The sequence below is a fragment of the Gavialis gangeticus genome, unplaced genomic scaffold, assembly GCF_001723915.1.
Source record: "Gavialis gangeticus isolate Ggan-Ray unplaced genomic scaffold, GavGan_comp1, whole genome shotgun sequence".
Taxonomy (NCBI): domain Eukaryota; kingdom Metazoa; phylum Chordata; order Crocodylia; family Gavialidae; genus Gavialis; species Gavialis gangeticus.
In genome coordinates, this window is record NW_017729022.1 from 59,063,946 (window position 1) to 59,073,181 (window position 9,236).

Consider the following 9,236-nt stretch of genomic DNA (forward strand, 5'->3'; position numbering starts at 1 on the left):
CTTTCCATTGGGAGTAAGCCTCCTTTTTGGCAAGGAGACATTCCCGGATGTTTTTAGTGAGCCATGGAGGCTTATATGCTCTCCTGCCCCCTTTGACCCTCCTGGGGATTACCTTCCTCTGGATCAGTTCACTGATCCATGAAAGTTTCCAGTCCTCCCTCCTCCCCCTGCCCCCAAATAGTTACTAATTTTAAAACAGGTAGGTTGCTCAATGTAGAGTGCATCTTACCTGTCTCCTCTTCCCACTCTTTCCCATATAGTTGTATCCAGCTACTTTAACATTTCAGTAATATGCATCATTCCCAATAGGTTTTAGTGTGTATTTGTCATTTTATGTTTAATTTTGTTCTTTATTTACACCTCTAGCAGTGGTATTTTAAGCATCCAAAATTATTTTATTCACATTCTTTTCTTAAATTTCTTCTACCTCAAGCCTTGTGTTTTATGTTTGAGCTTGCATATTATGTTCTACTCCCTTGGCATCCTCCCTTGTTGATGCTTGTTTAAATTCCTTCAGGCTGCTGTAGGTCATCTGCTACTCAGAACGTTGGTTTTCCTACTGTTGGGGTGGAAATGATCCAAGCTGTATATCTTCCTTTCCCTACAGGTGGCCTCTAGTATTCTACAAAACCAAAACTCTTTAACAGAGTAAATTAGTTTAGCTTCAGTATCTTGTGCTGTTTGCATCTCATTCTAGTCACAGGCATGATTCCTGAGATGACCAAAAGTTGTTTCCTTTCTTTAGGACTCCTTCAGCTTTTGGCAATCTTCTGAAATATCTTCTCAGGCAGTATGACTTAAGCCTATATGTAACACATGCAATGGATGCTTGTCTGCAGTCCTTTCACTTGTAACCAGTCTGTCAGCCATATGTTGCTTTTGCTTCAGAACAGCCAGACTCAGTCTTGGTATTACTTTGTCCCCTATAGAATGCTTTCTTAATGTGCTCTTTTATGAGGAGTCCCTGGTGAAGATGGTCTCTTTCACTGTTTGCTTGTGCTTGACCTTCTCAAGGGTTTGGCTGAATATCCAACCTTGAGTATGTTCCTTAGCACACGTTTCTTTCTATTGAGTTTTCCAATAGGTTTTGCAGCAGCCATATCAAAGAAAGTAAATTTCTGTGGTCACAGGATGTTTTGTTTCCAGTGGTGTAGAAAGTCTCCTGCTTCTCTCTGCTTTGATACATGGTTCCACTTCTGTCTCTTCCACTCTTGCTCTCTTAAAATCAGTTAATTCTCCATCTGGATCCAAAATGCTGATGCCAAAATCTCATTGCTGAAGAACTCTGTTGCTACACTGGGTTCCAAACTACCTTTTTCAGACCTTGTATCCTTTTGTCCAATACAGTCATCAGATTGCACTTTATGTACTGGAAGTTTCTGTCGTCACGCAGGAGAAGGAACATAACACATCCCTTCTAGATCATGGTGGCTGTTCTATTTCTGGATGTTGGCCTGGGTACATTGAACTGTACCTTCTGAACCTTGTACGCTCCCCTATAAATTCCTTAGGTTATCTCCTCTGTGCCTTCCTTGAGTGTGCTTGGTATCTGACTTGCCTATTGAGCCTTGCTTGTGAAACTAATGAAATTACTTGTTGTGGGAAGAAGTACTGTTTTCTGGAGTTGAATGGAGTCAATCTTCATTTAGACTAGTGATTTACTGTCCAGGAAAAACTTAACTTTCTGTGGCAGAGATGTTGCTTCTGTTTCTCTCGGATCAGCAGCCAAGCTTTATAGAAATCCTTGCATCTGAGTGAGTCTGTATAAATTGTCTGTCTTGTAGCACTTAGTCATACTCCTCGCTTTTCTGGAGTAGAGGTAGAGATTATACTTAGTCATTCAAAACTTAAGGAGCACATATTTCTGTAAAAAAAAATTGCAGTTAGCTTGATCCAGTGTGGCCTCTACACTGATTTTGGGGCCAAGAAATCTGAGACTTCCCTTACAAATGTATAAGGAATATTCCAGGCCTCCATGTGGTGGAGGACTCCAAGCTTCCACATAGTGATACATGCTAAGTAACAGGGATGATTAAGTGATGTGGTGTGTAGAGAATATGCCGCTAAATGGGAAACGTTGCAGTTGCCTTATATAAATTGCCTTTCATACATCAAGACAGATAAGAGTCTTGGATATAGTGGGAAATTATTTTAGTAACCTCCTGCACAGTGTGGTGATGCAAGATTAGATTTTCTTTTTGTAGGCTTCCTATGATTTAATCTTTGTTTTTTTTTGTCTCTTCCAGAAATCAAGAAGCCACCAGTGGCCCCCAAACCAAAATTTGTGCTAGGACACAAAGCAGCACCTCCTCCCCCTGTTGCCCCTAAGCCGGATATTGGGCTTTCTGGTGTTATGCAAACAACAAGGAAAACGAAGCCAGCGATAGCACCAAAACCAAAGGTTCTCAAGAGCTCGTCCATTCCAGAAGTGAAGCCTCCATCATCTTTAAGCAAAAGCACCAAAAGCTTAGAAGAGCACAAAGGAGATTCTTCTGAAACTCTAGATCACCTAAACTATAAGAATGGAGCCCCAGGAGAAGATACCAGAAATACTACTTACATCATACCAGTGTCTTCATGCAATTTTGAATGCCTTCATAAGCTTGGGAATGGTGAAAGTACATGTAAAACTCAGATAACATTTGAACACTTGGAACATTTAGGGAACATCAAACTGGGTGAACAAAATGCATCGCCTATGAGAAACAGGGTACAGAGTGAAAAACTGGCAAATAGAAATCATGTAGTTTTAAAGGCCAGTTTCCTGGAAGAGAAACTTAAAGATGTTTTGACACAAAGTGTATTTCCTAATACCAGTCCTTTGAGGCACAGGTATACAGATAAACTTGAAAGAGGCAATAACAGTGAAGTTAAAATAGAAATTACAGATCTTGTACAATCTTCTGAGTGTGAAGAAGCCACAGGTAAACAACAAAACAACCACAATAAGAGAGCTGCTGATGAGTTTCAAATGACTGAAACCTGTCCTCATTTGACTCAAAACAACTACAATTTCTCTTGCCCGGTGGACCAAGAAAACCTGGAGAATGTCAAAGTAAATAGTAATATTGCACTTTTGGGTGGAGTTGGTATGAAAACAGATGGTGATAAACATGCATCTTCCCCAGAAATATGTTCGACACCTAGCTTAAAAGTGCTTCCAGTTCCAAAACCAAGAAAAACATGGGCTGCATGTCTTGTACGTCAAGATGGCATAGATGCGGTAGGAGAAGGAACAAGAGAACCAGTGTGTTCAGAGGGTAATTCCTTTGGCCCTCCTGAACACAACTTTAAGAAAACTGCAAAAATAAATGTTATTAGTCAGAGTGTTTCATATAATGATCATCTGGACAATGTGCATCAGGCTGATAAATCTGAGAGAGTGCATCCAGGGAAGGAACCTACTGACACTGAAGAGTTAGCTTCACAAAATCTTGTTCCTCAGGTTCTGCATGAAACTTCTAACCTGGTAGAAAATGTTGGACATTCCTTAGACAAGGACCTTAATTTAATAAATCCTGCAGATAAAATAACAGATGATTCTAGTATGCTGGCTGCTGTGGACAAAAGGACTAATTTTATAAGGACTAATACGCTGTCCATGAGTTTGCCTAAGCAACTCAAATTGGCTTGCAATCAACACTTTCCAGCCTCCAATAGCCTTGATATTTCTGCACAAAAAACAGAAGATAGAGAGATTAATGTAAAAGGTGAAAGTTCACCAAGGATTGCTCCAAAAAAGCCACAAAGACACAGTTTACCCGCTGCTGGACTGCTGAAGAAAGCTGCGTCAGAGGAGCTTATTGAGAAAAGTTCTTACGTTTCTAGTGAAGACAAAAAATCTGAAAGTGTTCTAGAAGGAACTCGCATAAGGCACACATCAGCCAAAGAACAAGACCTGTCATCTTCCTGTGATGTACCCAAACGTGCTTCAGAGAAACCGGTCTGGAAATTACCTCGTCCTATTCTGCCTTTTTCAGGCAATCCGGAGTCATTAAAAATGGCCAATATTGCTACAAGCTACGAACTTCCAACTGCTGTGACCAAGCCCAGAGCCAAATCTCTGTCCTCTGTGGATATGGACAGAATACATAAGCCTTCCAAAGACCCTCAGAAGAAAAATTCTTTGAAGAAGTTCCTCAATATGAAACTGTCAGTTTGCATTATGAAAAGTGACTTCCATAAATTTTTGTCCAAAGGAAGTCAGTCCCTGGATGGTGCTATATCCAGCCTTTCTATGGGGGAAGGGAACAGGGTTGGAAACAGCCAGAATGTAGCATTCACAGCAAATGAAAAGAAAACTAAATCTGCTAAGGCACATTCTGTAGAAACGGGCAGCCCAGCATCACAAAAGAAAAGACATAGACACAGGAGTCAGCATGAGTCAGCAAGTAGTCAAAGGACAGTGTCTTTAGATGAGCAAATATTCTCTGTGGAGCAGTTATCGCAAACATTCTCAAATTGTCCAGCGAGCAATTGTGCACCAGAATATGGAAATGTGCCTCACTATGAAGATATCCCAGAGTATGAGAACCTACCTTTTGCTGCAGGTTATGCTAAAAGTCCATGTTTTGAATGGCAGAACTCCAGCAGTGTAGAATACCATGGAACACATGTATATGAGGTGGAAGAACCATACGAAGCTACAAACAACCATTCAAGATGTCACAGGTAATGTAGGAGGAAGGAAATGGAGATAAAATAATCTAAAAATACTTTGTTGGCACATACGCAGCTTTGTTATTGCATAACAGCAATACAATCCGAAGTCCTGTGGATTTTTCCTACATAATTTAATGTGGTAGCTATTTGTGGCCCTGAAAGGCTTCTTCCTGGTGAAACAGCTTGTGGGTTTGCTTGTAGACTTTTTTTTTGTCAATTAAAGCTAAATTTCATCACTCCTAATATGCCTTCAGAATTGCAGTTAGATGCGCTTACAAGTTCACTCTGAAGTTTAGAGTATTATTAAACATAATCTGATGGTAATGTTTAACTGGTGCTTAAATTAACTGTGAAAAAGAGGGCTAAGACCAAGAATGAACACATTTAAATGTTCAGGGGCTAAGCAGTTAAATGGGAAATTTTCTGTGCAACTTGTGTAGAATGTTATTTAAAGTTTATGTTTCTGTGACTTTATACTCAAAGGTCATTTTAGGATATGGTGGGTCGGATTTTGAATGGAATTAGACAGCTATTTTTAACTTAGTGCCCTGTAAAAAAAAAAAATAAAAATGATAATAACAAAAATGTGAAACTAGTGCAAGGAATGACAGGATATGAACCTGGTAGAAGTAGCGTTTATGGAGAGGAACTGTGGGGCAAGTGTGTAGGCCAGTGTTTCTTAACTAGGGTGCTGTGGAGAGTTATGCAATGTTAGCGCTGATGGTGTACAAACATGATTCACAAGATAAGCCCAGAGATTCCAAATAGGAATCCATAGTGTTAAAAAGATTCTTTCCTGTTGTGGTTTTCCCGAGTTCTTTGCAACAGAAGACTTCGTCTATTATTTTTCTGTGTTCAAAAATAGAGTGAAAACCAAGAGGTAGTATTTTCCAAGGGGATCCTTTAGCCTGTCAAAGGTTGCTTTGAGTTTTAAAAAGATTAAGAACCACTGATAATATACTGTTTTCATAAGCAATAACAGTTTAATTGTTGAACTTGCCCTTACTTTACATGTAGCTAATACAAATACCTTTACATTTTTTTTTTTTTAAATGGCTAACACGTGCTCTAAGTAGTTCAAGGACTTAGTGTTTTACAATGTAAGTGTGTTTCTATAATGTTTTTTTTAATAAGCATCAACTTGCTTGGTGAATTAGATTCCTCATTTGCATTAGATTACTTGCCTATTTTAGGAAGGTGGGGGGAACTGGGAAAAATTACATCTCCAGATTTCACAATGCCATAGTCTTGGGCGTGACATTTCTATATATTTAGCAATTTGTTCAAGTTTTTGTATGATTTACAGTATTATTTTTTGTTTGTTTGTTTGTTTACTGAAATAAGGTGACTGATTCTGCTGTGGCTTATTTGCATTTTAGGTGTGAGATCCGGTGTAGTCATGATGGTCCACAAAATATAACAAAAGGCATGGGTTTTTGTGATATCCATTGTTGGACCAGCAGCATAGTTGGGAAAGATGTCAGATGCTTCCTAATGCATTTATCTTGCCTTTTTAGCTAGTTCTAATAGAGTTCCTGCTCTTTTTACAGCTATGCTCCATTTCTTTAAGTTTTTATTTACACCTGGAGTTTTAAAATGTCCTGCACTGGAATTTCCAGAAGTACTTGGGGCCAGCCTAACTTCACTCTGATTGAAGTTTCCCCTCCCCTTCACTAGGAAAGAGAATGGAGTTAGACCTGTAGGGTTCTAAGGCAGTTTATAAACCACTGGGTTTGTGTTGTCTTCTGTGTTTACTTACAAAGGTGATTGTGTTGTTTGTATCAAACTTGTTCATTGCTTTGGAGAAAAGGGTGTGATCAAGGAAAATTTTGAGAGAAACTGAGAAATTAAGGTACCTTGACATTTGTTCTGTGGGTTGGACCAATGCAGGAAGCTGGGTCAAAGAGTTAAGGGATATTTCCTTGGTCAGTATCAGTTTGAAAACAGTTTTAAATGGGAGTAAAGAAGACTTGTTGCCTTGGTTTTATATAAGTGAAGTGAAGTGCCTGGGGAATGGAAATTGCATATAAAAGTGCATGACACGTTTTGATTATCCCAATTAGCTGGTTATACCATATTACAATTATTGCATTCCTCCTTATTTTTTAAGAAGTGCATGTGCAGACTTGAATAAATTGCTAAGTAAGTGCTTATTATGTTGCAGTGGCAATCTTCAGTCCGGGTTTTTTATACTACTGTAGCAGGTTTGTAATTCAGCTGTGGACTTTCAAAGGAATAGCACTTGTTTTATTTCTCCAAATGACAGAGAAATTGTAATTTTCTATTTCCTTCTTTTTATAGTAATAAAATATTTTTGTACAAAATGAGAGAAAGGGAGGGGAAGAAAGGCAAAGCTGTCTGAAAATTAAAGTTAAAAATCAAGTGGAAACCTACCAACAATCTAAAGATACAAAGGAAAATTCAGCATGACTCAGAACATGTCATATGACATAGAGCAAAGATTTAAACTTTCCTGCATCTATGGGGACTTTTTTGAAAAGTTGTTGTCCAAGGCAAGGGAATTATACTTCAGGGCTAGTTACTCTAGTCATGGGGCAGGCAATTATTTTGGGCAGAGAGCCGCTTACCCAGTTTTGCTAGGCTGTCGAGGGCTGCATAGGGAGCCCCGCCCCTTGACAGGAGCCCCGCTCCCTGGTCACCATCTTGGGACCAATGTCCCAGGGTCAGCACCAACGGGGCCCAAAGCAGGGCAAAGGCTGGCAGGGGTCTGTGGAGCTGGGCTGGGTTGCACCAGCAGGGAGAGAGGGGAGCTGGCCCGGCTCCATAGAGCCTGCTGGCTGGGACCCTGGGCTCCTGCCACCCTGCTCTGGGCCCTACTGGCACTGGCCCCAGGGCACTGGTGCGGGCCCTGTGCTCCCGCTGGCTCCCTACCCACTCACTCCCAGTGCCCCCCAGCCCCGCAGTACAGGCGGGGGGCAGCGCACAGCCCCGACCCCCTGCTCTCTGGCAGGGAAGAAGCTGGTGCTGAGTGCAGGGAAAAGTGGCCCCTTGCCCATCCCATGGCCGGCGCTCCCTGCTGCAGGTACTCACAGCCCACGCAGGGCTGTCTGGAGCAGGCACAGGCAGCCCCATGCGGGCTGCAAGCGGCTGCAGCGTGGTGCGCTAGCCACGGGATGGGTGAGGGGCCACTTTTTCCCACACTCAGGACCAGCTTGTAACCCGGCCCCACTGCCAGCCTGGGCCCTGCATTGGCTCCAGACTCGCCTGTCAGGGCTGCGTGTGGTGGCAGCAGCTGCAGCCCCCCCACTTGCTGCACCAGGCAGTGTTGGCTGCTGCATCCCACCTGGAGCTCGCATGCAGGGCAACCCAGAGGCAACAGTGGGAAACACTGCCTGGCATGGCAAGCAGGGGGCTACAGCTGCAGTTGCCACATGCAGCCCCTATGGGTGAGCCTGGAGCCATGCAGGGCCCAGGCTGGTAGCAGGGCCGGGTTACAAGCTGGGGCTGAGTGTGGGGGTGGGGAAGCGGCCCCTTGCCTGCCCTGTGGCCAGCGCCTCACACTGCAGCTGCTCACAGCCCATGTGGGGCTGCCTGTTCCTGCTCTGGACAGCCCTGCACGGGCTGTGAGCAGCTGCAGCGTGGGGTGCCAGCCACAAGGCGGGTGAGATGCTGTTTTTCCCCGCGTCGGGAAGGAGCCTGGGGAAAAGCTGAGCACGGGGGTGGGAAAAGCGGCCATTTCCCCCACCCCGTGGCCGGCAATCCCTGTTGCAGCCACTTGCAGCCCGTGCTTGGTTTCCCGCGCCAAGGCAGCCATGTGGTCCCAGGCCAAAAGCCCGAGCTGGGGCTTCCAGTGGGGCCAAGCGGGCCCTAATGTTGTGGGAGCTTGCCGGGCTTCCCCTGGGTCCTACGGCCCTTGGTTCCTGTCATTTTTGATAGATTAATATTCATTTTCTAAATTTGTTTTATGGGCCCTGCAGGCCAGATAGAATAGCCTTGCAGGCCATACTTTGCCCAGTCCTGCTCTTTATTTCTTCAGCCCTTCAGGGAATAGTGCACTATATTTTCTGGATATTTTGACAGCATTTTTACTGAGTTTCTGTAACCATACATACTCTTTGATTGTTTTGACTATGGACAGCTCTAAATTTAGTCATTAGTGTAAATTTTCATTGCATTGCCCCCACTACAACCCATTGCCTGATATGTAGAGCTTTTGAAATTTCTTTCAAAAGAGAAATCCTGAATTTAATAATGCCCTTTTACTTTCTCTTAAGCTCTGATTTTAGAATGTGTTTTCTAGAGCTAAAGTATAAATTAATTAAAATATAGTTAATAAAATCCCATATCAATCCTATTTAAAGCTTAACTTTATTGATTGAGTTGTGAGGTTATATACCCCTTTATAGATACCTTGTCAGAATATTGAGTGCTAAATAATGCCTGCTTTGTAAGGGTGTGCAAAGCGGGCAGTATTTGATTCAGATTTGGATTCAACACAATTTGGGGGACAGTGATTTGCTGATTCTGATCACTTCCCTGATTCGGTTTGACCAAATCTGAAGACTTTATTCTGCTCAGTGATTAGCCACAGGGGGACCCTGGGTGCCCCCCCC

At 42.7% G+C, this 9,236-nt stretch overlaps 1 protein-coding gene across 1 annotated transcript in view; it reads left to right on the plus strand.

The window, feature by feature from the left end:
- FGD6 (FYVE, RhoGEF and PH domain containing 6) overlaps positions 1-9,236 on the plus strand; it is a 116,005-nt gene that overhangs the window by 14,613 nt on the left and 92,156 nt on the right. The window contains exon 2 of the mRNA XM_019515067.1: positions 2,247-4,671. Within this exon, the coding sequence (XP_019370612.1) occupies positions 2,247-4,671 (2,425 nt within the window). The remainder of the gene's footprint in view (positions 1-2,246; positions 4,672-9,236) is intronic.